Source organism: Accipiter gentilis, chromosome 7 (assembly GCF_929443795.1).
Source record: "Accipiter gentilis chromosome 7, bAccGen1.1, whole genome shotgun sequence".
Lineage (NCBI taxonomy): Eukaryota > Metazoa > Chordata > Aves > Accipitriformes > Accipitridae > Astur > Astur gentilis.
The window spans coordinates 16,484,938-16,501,379 of NC_064886.1; the positions used below are offsets into that span (position 1 = coordinate 16,484,938).

Sequence of the window (16,442 nt, forward strand, 5' to 3'; positions counted from 1 at the left end):
GACTGTACACTGAAAATAGTACTTGTTTAATCATTAGGTACAAATAATTATCACATTTATGCTCCATATGGAAGAGCTGTTTCAAAGTTAAAGGGTTTTGCTGAGGAAAATGGAAGAATTCATATTACTTATTTCCTGGTTATAATGGTTTATTAAATCAGGTTAGCTTTTCAGGTGTTGCTGGTAAATCACACAGGGGGATGAGTCGAGAGGGTTGTCTTAAACTTCCCTGTCACTTTCTAATCAACATATAGGTCAGCTGAGTCACTGAAGACCTTCTTTAACAGTGTAGGCTTAAAACATTGTCAATGTTCTTAGATTGCTTTTCTAGTAGAAATGGAAATTTATATTTTAAAAGGTCATTTCCAGAAGATTCAAGCCTCTGGGACTGTATTTGACTCTGTGTATGGGATAGCATTAGATTGTCTCTCCCTAGTTCTGTATGTCAATTTACTGAATACGTTCCTTGGGTTTTTTTCAGTTACAGTCGAGTTCCTCTTCAGATGCAGTGGATCAGCTGCTAAACAAAAGCCGAGAAGGTGAAAAATCAAGAGATGTAGTTAAAGAAAAGACAGAATCAACCCCTAAAGAATCTATCATAGAAACTGGCAGTAATACTAACTCTAACAGTGGCAGTAGCAAACCTAATAGTCCAAGTATTTCTCCTTCAATAAGTAATAGTTCTGAGCAAAAGCGAGGGCCTGAGGTAACTTCACAAGGTGTACAGACATCTGGGCCTGGAAGTAAACAAGATAAAGAGGATAAAGAGGAGAAGAAAGATACTTCTGAGTGAGTAATTACGCCTTTTAGAATAAGCACATCTGTTACTAGCGTTTAGCCATTTGTAGAAAAAGCTGTTATGAATGTGTAATATCTTAATGTGTATATGGCCGATGTAAGTACTCTGTTATACAGAGGAAACAACAGGTGAAGTGACTGTACTGGAAGTCATCTCATGAGTCAGTGGCAGAGCTGCATATAGAACTCTGGTCCTGTTGATACCTAATCCATATCTAAATGCTTATTTACATGTTTTCCTGGCTCATGTGAGCTGTAGTATCAACAGCAGGAAAACTTTTTTATGGATAAGTATAGTAAGAGTACTGTCAGTAAGAGTGGCTTTTTGCATGCCGTGTGTTGTTTGAGTTCTCAAAAATCTGACTCTCAGATAGAAATGAGGTATTTCGTCTCTTTAAATATTTAATTGTTAGGGAGTTCTGCAGATATGCTTGTAAAAGAATAATGCTGAACATCATTTTTTGTTCTTATGTTTAGGCAAGTCAGAAAATCAACGCTTAATCCTAATGCAAAAGAGTTCAACCCTCGATCTTTTGCTCAAGTAAGTTATTTGATACTGTTTAACGTTGTCTTTGAGTAGACGTTTATAAGCAAACCTTTTACTTGTAGGATAATCAAACTAATCTTGCATATGCATTGCTGAACTCTGTTTGTAGCCGAAACCTTCTACTACACCAACCTCCCCTCGTCCGCAAGCTCAACCTAGCCCCTCCATGGTGGGTCATCAGCAGCCAACCCCAGTGTACACTCAGCCTGTTTGTTTTGCACCAAATATGATGTATCCGGTTCCAGTGAGCCCAGGCGTGCAGGTAAAGTGCAGCATATGCTGCAAACTTGTTAAGACTTTCCAGATGATTGTCAGCAAGTTGAGGAGACTTACGAGATCTAAGTTAAAACAGTGAAATGATACAGTGTGTATTACTGTTGTAAATATGGGCATAATTACGTTGTTGTTGAGTTTTAGCTATGTAAATACAGACTCTTCCCAGTAGTCCCTCAACCTAGATGTTCTAATAGTCTCAAACACTTGTAAATTCCAGCAGCTCTTACTCACATTTATTGTCCTCCAAGCATAGTCTTACTCCTTAAGTTCTAAGCAACTGTTTCTTCTTCCTTAGCTTCCAGCTGTGTCCCACTAGTTTCTGGTCATTGTAAGGATTACTAGGATTTCAAATCTTAACTGTTACAAAGCTGTCTGATTTAGTACATTGCTTGAAGTCGCAGTAGCGTCATTACTTGACTGGTTCTTGCAAACCATATAGTCTTAGTTGTTTGTACGCGCAGATTTAATCACAGTGATCCAAGAAAATATCATAGGTTAGGCAGAGTTCAATAAACCATGTAACATAACAGAGTAAAACACATCAAAACTGAGTGGGCCCCCACCTGATATGCACTCACTTTTTAAAGGTGTATCATAGCTTCAAATCTTCCTTCTGTTTCAGCCTTTGTATCCTATTCCCATGACGCCCATGCCAGTGAACCAAGCCAAGACATATAGAGCAGGTAAAGGTGAGAATAATACTGCCTGTTTGGTTCCTAGTCTGCATGCAGCATGAATAAATTACAAATGTTTGCGTATTTTTTAATCCATGTTAATTTGTATTTGATGGTATTTTAAATGCTACTTTTAATAAAAGGAAGTAAGTGGAAATGCTAATGCATTTCTAGATTAACTAATTCAGCCAACACATGAGAAGTTTGAGTACTAGGGAGTTGCTGGGTTTGGATTTGACAAATGGGAAAATGTCTCTGTTGCTTGGAATGTTAGGGTAAGCTGATCATCTCCTGTATTTCATAAAAGTTGCGGGTTTGTTTAAAGGGAACTTTCTGTACTACTTTACTGCAGAGCCCTGAATGGTGCTTTAACGGTTGGGGTTTTTTGTCAAGAAGCAAAATCGCTATTTCTTAAGAAAGAGTATGCTACTCTTTGGAAAGACCTTGCTGGTTCCAGTTTGTTCTTTTGCATTCCTTCTGCAACAGTAAATGAAGAGCTGGACTAACAATACCATGTTTTTAACAAGTGACACCTGTGGCTATGGAGAGGAGGACATGTGTGATGAGATGCACTCTTCTGTGCAGTGCCGTGGAGAAGCAGAAAAATGATGGTCTTGTTTTTGTAGTCATGTTTCAGATAATGCTCTAATTCTACACAGTATATGCTTTCATGCAGTTTTATACAGTGGTTCATGATGATAGATTCCAGTGCTGCAGCTCCAGTCACTGGAGGAGGAAATTGTTTAGAAGAGCAGTTCTGTTGTTTAGACATAAACAAGTAGCCTTTAGGAATGTAGGGAAGACAGAAACCTGCAATGTATTTCTATTTTAAAACACACTAACTTTACTGTGGTCTGACCCATGAGATATTTTGGTTGGTAACACTGATTGTTTTAATCAGAAATATATTGCTGTGTACTCACTTGCTGTGTGAGGCTGCTCTGCTATTCTGAATTCCTTTTTTAAATTTCATTATTTTCTGCATATGCATCCTGTGTGCAGCATGGTCCTGAAGGAGCTGCATGGGTTAAAGTTCAGTACCTTTACACTGTTCAAGTTACATCCTGTATTTACTTTTTTCTATTGATTTGCAGTGTAAATACAATCATCATTGAGTGAATTTACTGACATCTTCAACATTTCCCTCCTTTCCTCTGTCTAAGGGGTCTGTCTACATTGCACACTGCAGTGGAGTTTACAGGTGCCTGAGTTAGCATAGTTATTAGTTACAGCCTCACTGCAGCAAGCTGGAGCTCACCTTGAACTCATGCCCTGTTGCTTAGTAGGCTGAATTAGTTTGTTCTGAGTGCCTTGCTGCTGTGGTTCGGTTGGTCGTCTTACCAGGATAGCTCAGGTAGTCCCACACTACAGTGCTCTCCTCTCTTTAATCTTTCTTCCCTCTAATTATTCCTACTCCTCCTCTTCTTATAGGTTGACTTGTCCCCTTCAGTGTTGACTGTGACCTAAAAGTTGCTTTCTGCTATCCTGAGGGGTAGCACAGAGCTTAAAATATGTGAATACCTCAAATTGCGGCTGTGTAGAGACCTTTATTGTGCTGTCCTCAGCCATAAGCACAAGTAATTTTAACAGACTCAGCTTTCCAGTTGATGGAACAGTTGCTGAGTAGCTCCCATAGAGGGTGAATTAAGCCTTTTGAAGGGGACAGGATCAAATTTGATTAATGTAGGTATCCTGATACAACTTTTCTCTTTCGTTACTGATTCTTGTCAGTCTTTCTCTCCCTCCACCTTTCTTCCTTCCTTCACAAAAAAAACAGGCCTGGGTTTGTGGCCATATACATGGCTCAAAGGCAGTGATGCAAATCAAATGTTTCTTGGAGGAACTCCTTTTCATGCTGTTCCTTTTTGCTAGAGCTCTAATATGTGGTTAAAGGTGAGGGGTGAGGATATTGCACTTGGTCACAGTGATATTGTAATGTAAAACCTCTCAGAAAGATTGTCATTCTTTGTCCTGTGCTTCTAATGTGATGCATTCTTTGCTTCTTAGTACCAAATATGCCACAGCAACGGCAAGATCAACATCATCAGAGCACCATGATGCATCCTGCCTCAGCAGCAGGCCCTCCAATTGTAGCTACGCCACCTGCTTATTCAACACAATATGTTGCATATAGTCCCCAACAGTTTCCTAATCAGCCTCTTGTGCAGCATGTGCCACACTACCAATCTCAGGTAAGAGTGCTTTTAGTGTATGTGATAAGTCAAAACAGAAATAATTAAGTGGCTCAGGCCTAAATGCCCTACTGTCTCCAGTCATAAGAAGTCACTCAGAACAGTTTCTGTGTTCTGGAGCATACTTGGTGGTGTTGTAATGTGCTTCAAAGCCTGTAACAAATTTTAAGGTCAAGAAGTTGGCACTTATTGATATTACCTTTTTAGCTCTTTGAAGAATTCCTTTCAGGTCATGGCGAGGACATGTCCTAGTTATATGTTGTAAAAATACACTATTTAGTGTACTTCTCTTATTTCAAAGGCTTTTACATATACATATGTAATTGGATAAATATATAATTACATACATAAGCTTACTACATTATTAGAGTGGCAAAAATTAGATAATGCCTATGGTTTTTGTCAGTTTTTAGCCTGCTGCAGAAAATGTCCTTAAATTTTTAGAAACAGCTGGGGTAATGGTGATAGTATGAAATCTTTAGTTTGCTCTGCATTTTAGTAAGGCCAAGCTATTACTAAGTACATAATTATTGTTTAGATGGCACTAGTTTCTTTGTAGTAGTCCTCCAATTAACTGTCTGTTTCCTTATTTCTGTTGAATGCAGCATCCTCATGTTTATAGCCCTGTAATACAGGGCAACGCTAGAATGATGGCACCACCAACACACGCACAGCCTGGTTTAGTATCTTCTTCTGCAACACAGTATGGTGCGCATGAACAGACGCATGCTATGTATGGTAGGAAACGTTTTGTGTTATATGTAACTTTTTAAGTTCTTATGTTGTGCAGGGATGTATTTAATCTCAAGCTTCAAACATGGGTATCATTCAGATTACACCAGTAGATGTGGTTTATATTTCATAAGATGATGAGCAGAGCATTGAAAACTGAGCCACCTGGTTAAAATGAAAACTCAAGTATGCTGATTTCAGTAGGATGCCAGTGACCAAGATGAAATTTCAACCTGGGAGCTGCTAAAGAATATCTACTGAAAGAAGTTTGTTCAAGTTCTCTTGATGCTTTTGACACAACATCCCTTGATTGTTTCTTGATTATAATTAGGACTTGTTTTATTGCAAGGCTATGACCTCAGTTTCAAAACTTTAGTTCTGACAATTAGTGAAATGCTGTCTTTATGATACTACTAGCATTATTAACAGTATGAACACTGCTGTTTAAGCAAAATAAAACATGTGTTGCTTACCTTTCTTTTTTGGTAAGTCAAGAATAAGTATATGAAATAGCTCATGTATTGCTCTGACTTTGATAATTAGTCTCCAGCATTATCAGATGGGCATATTTCACTTACAGTGAAGTGCTGAAAATGTGGGTTACCTTGTTACAAAGTAAAATGTGCAAGAACTTCTAAAACGTTATAAATGTATGATGAATCAATGCCCAGTTCAGAGGGAAAAAAACTCACTGCAAAACATGCTATTGAAAAGAGGTAGAATCAAGGTTGCTAGAAGGCTTGGAAATTGTCATAAAATGTCAAAACAGCAGATGGTCTCTTGAAAACGTGGCATTTCAATACTTGTTATAGCATCTGAGGAAGACTTTTATTGGGTCACGTATATTATTGACTTAGATTCTAATAAAAGATTTTCTGTACCTTTAGACATCTTTGTATGTTTTCCGGTGCTTAGTTTTACACTGCTACTTAATGGAAGTCCATGATGTGTCATGAAAACTTACAAGGCTAAGAATCTGAAGTTTAGTGTGAAATTAATTCTGATTTTAAAAAGTCTGTGTCTTACCCATCTGAAAACATCCTGTCAGATCTCTGCAGTGGTATGGTAACATAGCTAAGAAACAAAAATAAGAGAGAGAAACCTTTTTTGACACTTGGAGGAAGAACATTTCAGCTCATTTGTGCTGAAGCTGAAATGGAAGTTACTTGTAGAGATTAAGTCTTTTCTCACAGGTCCTTGCTAATTGTATTACTTTGATCTTTTCAACTCTTGTGCTTGAGGTGTCCATGTAAACAGATCTTCTGTTTGCTTTTTCATTAGATTAAATAGAATTCCGATAAAGTGAATGATCAAAGGCTTTCAGACCTTTATTGGTGAAAACTCTCCTTTCAAATCCTAATTAAAATAAAACCAAACATGAGATAATCTGAGATTTGCTTCAAAATGGTTGCATGTGACTTCCTAGCAATTTCCCATTGTGCACCATCCTTATCTTCTGTAACCAGTGGGTTCTACAGCATTGAAGTGCAAGCCTGTTCCTTTGGTTGGCTTTGATCAGATGTCTGTATACTTTTTTCACTGATATTCTAACTTACAACTGTTAGATCTCATTTTGTGTTGGTTTTGCAGCTTGTCTGTTGTAGGTATGTGACTACCTACCAGTGCAAACAACTCAGTTGGGTCAAACTTGAGAATTCTTTGGGATTTCCTGCCATGTAATGTAAATATTACTTTCCCAAGAGCACCTATTTTAACAGAAATTGCATGTCCTCCTGTGTTCTTTCAAGTAGCTACTTGGTCACTCTTCTAAATATTCTCCCACCTTCCCAGTAAATGATCAAGTGCTTGAAATTCTTGTTATTGAAACCATTCAACCCAGCTGGATCATGAACTCCATATGAGACACTTTTAAAAAAAGTATGTTCTTGCCATGTGCAGACGTGTTTATTGCCTAGTGAACATGAATTGGCTCAAATATACCCATAACCTACAAAGTTTACAGTTAGCTACACATGAAATGACTTCTGTTGTAGCGCAGCACTGTCTCAATTCAGATTTTTGCAAGTCTTCCGTGTGCTTTGGACTTGAAGACCTTGCTTAGACAGACACTGTTTCCTCAAAATGTGTCCATCTGTAACGTATTCACTTCAGCTTCCATTTATCAATATGTGAACGCTTGGGAAAAATGTAGAAATGCCTAAGGTGATAAATATAAGCTGCTTATGGAGTACATTGCTAAAGAACAACGTGCTGGAATCATTCACATCTGATGGAGTGACTATAAGAAAGTATCCATAACTTATGTTCTGTATTTTGGGAATCTTAAGTTTATCAGCAGTATCTTTGAACTAAATATACCAATGCAATTTGATTTTGGTCCTCTCTTAAAACTAATTTGAAAGTACAGAATAACAACTTCCTGAGAAACAACAACCACTGCTGCTTTTGATTTCTGGAGCACTTGCTCAAACAAGTTTTCAGATTTCCTTTTGGCTCTTTAAAATTGCTATCTGATTTTTTTAAAAAGAAAATTATTATTTTATTTTTTAAATTTATTTTTTTCCCCATTGATATCAGGATTCAGTGGCCTATACTGCCTTTCTGTCCTTCAACGTACTTTGAGATAATTCTTTGAGACAATTGCAAAATTCACTCAATTTTTTTCTGCATATGTGGTAGAGAGAAGATGTCTGTAAGGACAACTGCACTGAGATGTGGGGGTTGGGGGGCACTGCTCATGAAGTATTCTTAAGGTGTGAAATATTTTCTGGTGAGATCTGAAACTCCATCTTCACTAATGGTTTGGGACAAGTTCAAAGTCTGTGGCAAGTAGTAACTGCCTGCCAGCCAAGAGAAATGCCTGTTGATCCATTAAGTGAACTACCCGCACTGCCAAAAATTTGGGTTTTGTTTTCCTTCCTGTCTTGTGAAGGAGGTAGCTGAATCCAAAATACATGCAGTGACCTACACTTGTTGATAAGCACTCTTCCATTTTAAAGAAAAGTATTTTTGTCTAATGCTGTTTAATGGGATATTTCTGCACTTCTGGGATTTCTTGGCCAGTCATTACAGTGTCCTGCTTCTGTTTCACAACCCGCTGTTGACGAGCTCAAGAGAAGCAAAGCAGATGAGCTGCATGGTCACCAGTAGACCCATCTAAACATATGACGGAGTGTTTAAATTGTTGGGTTTTTCCCCTCAAAACACAATTGGGAAGGACGATGTTCAAGCAACTATCTTTCTTCCCATCTACCAGCCAGACGATAAAAACGTCTATTACACAATTCAGCTCATAACTTCTGGAGCCATGAGCAACTTAAATGTCCTTGTCAAGGAGAGTTTGAAATGCAGGCACTGCTGAAGCAGAGCAGTACACACACCTTTAACTGCCACACGCACATACCTGAACGCGGAGTTGTCATTCTTGCCCTGCTAAACTGCACGTTGGTTTCAGAACATACTGTCTGTCTTGGAAGTGTTGGTTCTGTGTGATCTCCCCGGTACCAGTATCACTGGGCTGGTAGAGTTTGCTGGCCATGGTTTGCAGTTTGGCTGCTTGGTCTATGTCGCACAAAGACCCAAACTTGTCTTGTGCTGTTAGTAGAAAATTTGGTTATCTTAAGTCGAGGGTGGATATATTCATTCCTGTGACAATGAACTTGTGTTAGATTTACCATGTAGCTGAATTGCCTGTGTTTTCAGATAACTGGACTCCTCTGAAAAACTTAACTTTTGTGTTTAAAACCAAACTTGTGTAAAACCAGACCTTGGTTTTATACAGATGCATTTCCTGGGTTTTGTGCTCTCATTTCTGTCCCCATTCTCCCTTCCCCTTTCCCCTTCTGCATATGTTTTACTGGTCTGGTGTTGTCTCTAACTTTATCTGGTTTCTGTCTCAGCAGTAGAGTAAATTCTATTACCCTGATAGTACAATGGTGGATATAATGTAAACTTCAGAGGATTCTCCAGGGACTAAGAGTGAACCAGTCACCAAAGGTGTCTTGGAAATGTTAAGAATGACAGTAATATAGCCGAAAAAGCAAGGGGCCAATTTCTGTTTTAGTGTAATTACGTTTTAACCTTCTTATTATAATGGACTGCAATAGACCATTAATTGACATAAAGTTGCTATTTGTGTTAATTAAGAACTGAAGACCTCAGTGTCACAGTTAAGAAGGAAGGCTTACTTGAGACTTGTGTTGTTTCATCTCCACTCATTTGTAAAACTAAATATCCAGCTCTAAAGCACCTAAGTAAATAAAAATATCTGCATGGTTCTACAATCTTCAAAAAAAAAATTAAAAAAAAATAAAAATAAAAATGACACTGACCTTTCCAGAAGACGGGAAGTATGCACGTGGCAAGAGGCTAATTTACCTTTCTATTTCCCAAATTCAGCATGTCCCAAAATACCATACAGCAAGGAGACAGGCCCTTCTTTCTACTTTGCCAGTGAGTTGGGTTTTTTGTACTAATTTTGATTGTACAGAAAAGCACTTTCTAAAGAACAGATGTTAAAGGAATGGGACGTGTTGAGGGAACAAGTTTCCTTGCACCAAACCAGTATGTGGAAAACGCAGGAAGGTTCCGTTCAATGGACGGGGTGGGGTGTGGGTGGGTGAAGCTGTTGAACAGATTTATATGACCACAGGAAACTGATTTGTCATTTTTTTAAAAATGTATTTTGCACGTCAACTAATCTCTGACTTTACTACCCAGTCTTTTAATCTGCAACCAGAAGTGAGCGCTGCATGTGGATAGCCTCTGCTTAAAACCTGGTGAACTGCCTCACTCCCTTTCTTTCATGGCCCAAATGAGGGGGTTGAAACTTGGCAAGTTAATCAGCTGCCTAAAAGGAAAAGTATCTTGCGCCTCATCTCTTCAAAAAAACTGTGGCTTGAATTCTGAGCCCTTGGGAGGAAATAACTTGAGTTGCAGCTGAGGTGAAGGAAGTTTTCTGTAGAGTCACTTTGGTGCCACTGAAGGAGTGCTGTGAACAATGTACTTTGTTATTATTATAATGAGAGTGACTAGATGAGGGCTCCTGGCTCTGGTGCTCCTGTGCAGTGTTGCTGGTGACATCAGTGTAAGCAGTGGGAGAGGGGCTGATGTTTTCCATGCTCTCAGTACACAAGAGCTAATATAGACTTTGGTTGCATACGTGTACTGGGAAAGGCAGATAACTAAAAAATACTGCCTTGTATGTTGGTGTTCATCATAGCACTTCGACAAAGCTGGTTTTTGGGGGTGTGTGGTTGCAGGATGAACTGTAGCTGTCACCAAAGACATGGGAAAGGAGGACTTGCAGTTTCAGGGTATTTTCGTACTTGCTTCTGTCCTGCAGTGAGACTTGTTGCTGTGTCTGTCTGCAAGTCCATGCAGCCTATGCCAGGCACTCCTCTGGGTTGTTTTTTTTTTTTGGTTTTTTTTTGAGTTACCTCATGCAAGAGGGATGTGGGGAATACCACTCGTTCTCCAAAAATCTCTTCTGGAACAGACTTCCTGTGTTTCTTGTACAGAAATGGTTCTGCATGAACTAGTGTTGTAGGATGTTGACCTGTCCTGTTTTCATGTGTCTTGGTTTGGTGCACTGAAATAACTTTAATAAGCTCGTTCCTTTCGTGGATAATCTTTTAAGTGAAGTCCACTCTACCTGTGTAAAATGACTTCTTTAAATGTTTGTATTATGAAAGAAACATTTGCTATTTCTTTGCTTCCTACCATTCAGGTCTTTTAAATGTAGTTATCCTCACCATCTTACTGGGTCTGGCAATAGTTTTGAAGCTTGTTCACTGGTCAGTTCTTGAAAATAGGCTCCTCAGTGCATCTTTGGATGATGACCAACGATGACCACCATTGGCACCATTGAAATTCCTACCAGGGAAAATATGAAATTATATTTTATGGTTTTTGCATATATCTTTCTAGCTGGGAGTTCTGCTTGGTTTCTGCTGCTCTGACCTCTTTTGATTTCAGCTCCTTCTGTGGGTTTGATGGCTGACTACTACTTGTTTGCCTCTCAGAAAAAATGGGTTGCACTTTTGTAGAGTTGGATTCAGTAATTCAATCCATCTGATATTTTTGCTCCCTTCATTACTGAATCACATATTTTCACTGTGTATCCCTGCAAGGTTAGTGCAGCTAAATATTTCATGTTAGGAACCAACTTGATCAAAAAGATGCTGAAGTGAAGCAGGTTAGCCCAGGGAGTATTTCTGGGAGCGAGGGAACTTTAGGCATAAAGGCTGAGAAAAACAGTGTGTTTGTGTTGGAATGAGCTGATGTTGTTTGCAGCAAGGAGATATGCAGAGCTGTTTTGTCCTTTCCTAGAGCTTTCTCAGCACTTTCTTGGATACTAGATGGCCATTTGAAAAATCTCCAAAGTACTGACAATTGGGGGAAAATGTTGGATAATTGGTGATTTTTTTAAATTTTTTTTTTCTTTTTCACCTCCTGTCTTATCTTGTTTGCTATTTGATATGTGTAGTGAACTGTTTTGATGAACAGGCAAAAATACTTGAAAAAAGTCACAGTGAAAGTGCTTTAGTTACGGCTAAGCAGGTGAATTTCTCATGACTGTTTTGCAAGACTTCTTTCACAGGCTTGCTAGTCTCATAGATTTGATTGGCTTGTCACGAGCTATTAATTGTACTAGCTAAACATGGAAAACCTTGTACGTTTCTAGAGTTGAAGTTTGAACTCTGAACTAACAAAGATCTGTGCATGTATTTCAGACTTGCTGCCACTCGTCCTGAGCCATTCTTGATTAGTATGCAGTATCTGTACAGGATTTAGATAAGTGTCCAAATAACATTTTTTGAAAGGCACTTTTAATATTACTATTAAAACATAATTTGCAGCAGCATCTGAAGTAGTTTTAGCCAAACTTGTAGAGCTTTATTAGAGTGATTTGTTAAAGACAAAATGGGGGAGAGAAGAAGCTAGGCAAATAAAAATTCTTCAGTATAAAAAAATCTAGTACTTTAAATGCAAAGCTATGGATAAAAGATATTAGAAGGTTATGGAAGAGCTGCTACTATGACAAAAACTTGATCCTCCCCCTGCTTCTGTATCTATTCTTTAGGGTACTATTCCTAGGTTTAACTGGTTTCTTAAATGAGAAAATCTTCATTGTGAAGTTTTATTGTATAATGTATCTGCTTCAGAATAACTTAGTTTATTATTATCTTGGCTATAAAGAATGAAAGATGAATTGCACAAATGGTTTAAGGGAGTACCACATTATTTCAGGGGCTCTTAACAAGTAATGTGGCAGGATGTGGGAAGCCTTGAATATCTTACAACTTGGAGTTAATTTTCATATACATTTAAAAACCTCTTGAATGGAGTTGAAGTTAATTTATAGTCAGGCATGCCAGCTCTGTGGCTGAGGCAGTGGGATGAGAGCTGAGGAAGATTTCTGGTAGCATGTCCTTTGGCAAGCAAGTCAATCCCTCTATGCATTTATTTCTATTGCTTTGACAGAGATAGTAACTTTTGGCCTTCTTCAGAGTGTGTATAATAATGAGATTGAGAAATTTCCTACTGTAGGAAGCTGTAAACTGCATACTGTAAAAATGATCAGTGTTTCCATTGATAGTTTTCACGTATTTGTCGTAAGAAGGAGCGATGTTTGAAAGTCAGATAGAAGTGTAGTGGGGATGCTGCTGCAAAATAAATTTTAGTAGTGATATGAAAAAAAAAAAAAGTCTTCTTGCATTTGAAAGTGTAACAAAGTGCTATGGCAGAAGGTACTGGTAGTTTTGACAGTGTGCGTAGAAAATATGGAGGTGTTTTTAAAACCCCTCTCAGAAATGTTCATAGTGTATAAATATGCTTGTACACTCATGCTTAAGTACACTTACATACTCATGCATAAGTATGTTAGGATCAACTCCAGACTGCAAGAATTTAGGATTACAAATGTATATGAAGTTCATCTGCATTAATAGCCTGAAACTGTAGTGCACATCACTGTTAGACCATTTGCTCAGTAAAGATTTAATAAAGCTTTCAAGACAGCAGGGCAGGATTAAATTAAATGTGGTAGGCAGTCATTTCCTAAAGGAGAGACCTTTGTAGTGGCCTGTACAGGGGAGAGAAATCTCAATTAGGCAAAAAGATACTGCCTATATGTATTCTAGTGAGTTTGAATATTTTAGAAGTAGTATTTGTAAGCTTTATAACAAGCCAAACTGGAGGAAAACAAGTATTTGCACAGAGTAGTAGTGTGTCAGGTCTGGTTAATAGAGCACAATAGGGTTGGTGTCTTTCTGAGACTTGCTTTTGCTGAATAGTATTGTGCCTTCAGATGCAGCTACATTTTTGTCCGTTTTCTGCACCCATCTTGTCTTTCATCCTTTACATACACTCAGGCAGTTCTGTGTCTTCATGAACCTAGAGCCCAGAACAGTACAACTCATCAGAAGCTGCAGCAAACAGTTACTTGTAAAAGGGAGATAACATACCTCACTAGCAGTGAATACATGGGGCAGGTGGTTGCTGCGTAATGGTTGCACTTGCCTGTGCCCTGCTTTTCAGGTTTGCTTACTAGGGCAAGAAAACACCACTAGAAAACCCATCACTTCTGAAGGCACGCTGCAGACGGGCACTTCATGGGCCATCAAGTTCTCATATAATACAAATGCCATTAAAAAAGCTGTAACCTGATAGTAAGCAGTAATTCAATCAGAACAACAAAAAGGTACCAAAATAAATACGGAGCAGTTGGAGGGAAGATTCAGGAGCAGGTTGATGGTTTGCTTTGACCATTTTGTCTTTTAGCACTATTGTCAGCAAAACTAGCCTTGGTCTTGACAAGCTGTAATACTGGAGAGAGTAGTGCGCACTGTCATGTGCAGAAGTGTAGTTGCAAACTGTGGACTGGTTGTTGTACAAGATCTAAAAAGCAGTGGAAGGGAATAGGCAAAGTATCTTCATTTTCTTAGGGTCTTGCTTTCAGCTTGCGTGCTTTGTGTTTAAAGGAAGACTTGCTAGCATTATGGCTTTTTGTACTTTCTTAGATTCCCTCAGAAGTAAAAAAAAATAAATGTGTATATATATATATATATATTTTTATTTTTTTTTTAGTGTGGCCAATTTTGAAGCAGAACAGACCAGGAGTCCTCAAGGAGGGACTTGTTGATAGTAGTTTGTTGTTGGAGACTGGTATGGCTGTAGCAACAGATGTAGTTTCACTGGTGTGAAAGTTTTATGTTAAGTTTTTTCCTTTTTTGGAATTTTGTACCTTATTTGCTACTGTTTCAAGGAATTAAGAATTTCATGGCAGTGTTGAGAAGCTCATAGAATGGCGGTGACCCAGAACAGACTCTGTAATTGGCCTTGAGGGGAGAGGCAAGATACGTTATTTTAGTACAAGATACTGGCTTCAGCAAAAATTTGATGCTCAAGCAGCCTCAGTTTTCTCAGCTGTTAAGTATATACTGTCTGTCCCTATAGCTCTTAAGCGTACATGCAGTGTATGTACTTTACACTGACTGTACTGTGAGCAGTTTCCAGAAGAGTAGCATGGTGAGGTTAGCCAGGTATAAGGCCAAAGAATTTTTTGGATGGTGGAAATAAAAATGGCTTGTAACACCTTTGAAAAGTGTATTTCAGGAAAAACTAAATTGTATGAAAATGATAAATTTGATATTTTAAACTGGTCTGTTTGACAAAACAAAAGATTAAATACTGCTTTTTTCTATGTAGTATCTGTTACATTGTCAAACTAGGGAAGATGAACTGTCTAATTATGGTTATTTATAGACTTTCCTGCAAAACCAAACTACACAAAAGCAAGGTAAGATACTCAGCTATTTGCAAGATAAATATTTTTTAGAGGGGGGAGGGAATATATTTACAGTATGTTTTGAGATATATGGAAATCTTCAAGTGCAGATGGTGATTTGATGAGATGCATGTTCTGTATCTGTTGTTAAATATTCTTCTTTTTCATCCTAGTTTCCACTGGCTCACTTGCTCAGCAGTATGCCCACCCTAATGCTACCCTGCATCCGCATCCTCCGCATCCTCAGCCTTCTGCCACACCAACTGGCCAGCAGCAAAGCCAACATGCTGGAAGCCACCCTGCTCCTAGCCCCGTGCAGGTAACAGAACTCAAGGGAGTGAATGTCTTTTTAAATTATATTTAACATGCTCTACTGGAAGGTACTGCATCTGTCTGATGCTTGACTTAGATAGATTGATTTCTTTGAGAGGAAAAATGGTAGGATGGAGTAGTTACCCAAACGAGCTTCATGTGACAGATCTCATGCAGGACTTGTCTAGATTCCCCTCTGTTTTCTGAAGGGAAATAAGTAGAACTATGTAAGTTAATTTTTCTCTGATTGCAGTGGGTGGGACTCAAAGGTCGTAGGCTCATGACATGGTTTGTTAGATAAGCTAGTGGAAAAACTTGTGGCAGTCCCTTTTCCTTAGAAAGGACCAATATCAGAGTCCAGCCATTCATTTCTCCCTCTTCACAGGGGATGAGGTGTAGCTTAGTTCTGTGTTATGATTAAGGAAGGATCATAATTTTGTCAGAGCTTTAATGTGAGTGGAGTTACAACTGGAAATAGCAGATAAATGCTGAAAAGCATTTGATTGTATTTTGTCAAAGACAAGCAGCTGAAAACAAAATAGGCCTTGTGATAGTGCTGCATGCCTTAGTTACCTACTGGTAATAACTTTGGGCAGCCAAGTGCCATCGTGAATTATATCCAGCTCCATGGTTGCATGGTTGTTTTTACCTGGCAATTGAGGTCCTATTTTCCAAGCTCCTGGTCACATGACTTTCTAGCACGAGGAGAAAACGAGCCTAGTGGAATTGAAATTAGTTTCCTCATCACCATAGGTGTGGTGATCCTTAGATTTGCCACTTAAAAGATTCACTTTTCAGAGCAGTTTTGCAAACCTTTCTTACACTAGTTTACAGAATAAATGTGTCTCACTTCTAGACCATAACCTAAATGATCTTTTATCTTTTTTTGCAGCATCATCAGCACCAGGCTGCTCAGGCACTCCACCTGGCAAACCCACAACAGCAGTCGGCAATTTACCACGCAGGTCTAGCTCCAACCCCACCTTCCATGACGCCAGGCTCCAATACGCAGTCTCCACAAAATAGTTTTCCTACAGCACAACAAACAGTCTTCACCATTCATCCCTCCCATGTTCAACCTGCATATACCAATCCGCCACACATGGCCCATGTCCCCCAGGTAAACACAGTTTAACAACCTTCAAGACTAAATGTCTTAA

At 38.7% G+C, this 16,442-nt stretch overlaps 1 protein-coding gene across 11 annotated transcripts in view; it reads left to right on the top strand.

The window, feature by feature from the left end:
* The window catches only part of ATXN2 (ataxin 2), a 53,533-nt gene that overhangs the window by 31,637 nt on the left and 5,454 nt on the right, over positions 1–16,442 (top strand). For 6 of the 11 annotated variants that reach the window (XM_049806603.1, XM_049806604.1, XM_049806611.1 and 3 more), the window contains 9 exons: positions 482–789; positions 1,276–1,339; positions 1,455–1,607; positions 2,244–2,310; positions 4,303–4,487; positions 5,093–5,225; positions 9,579–9,632; positions 15,144–15,289; positions 16,175–16,402. In XM_049806603.1, coding sequence (XP_049662560.1) covers positions 482–789; positions 1,276–1,339; positions 1,455–1,607; positions 2,244–2,310; positions 4,303–4,487; positions 5,093–5,225; positions 9,579–9,632; positions 15,144–15,289; positions 16,175–16,402 — 1,338 coding nt within the window. Of the gene's footprint in view, positions 1–481; positions 790–1,275; positions 1,340–1,454; positions 1,608–2,243; positions 2,311–4,302; positions 4,488–5,092; positions 5,226–9,578; positions 9,633–14,948; positions 14,983–15,143; positions 15,290–16,174; positions 16,403–16,442 lie in introns of those variants that run through there. The other 5 variants (XM_049806605.1, XM_049806606.1, XR_007506782.1 and 2 more) reach the window with 4 other exon arrangements.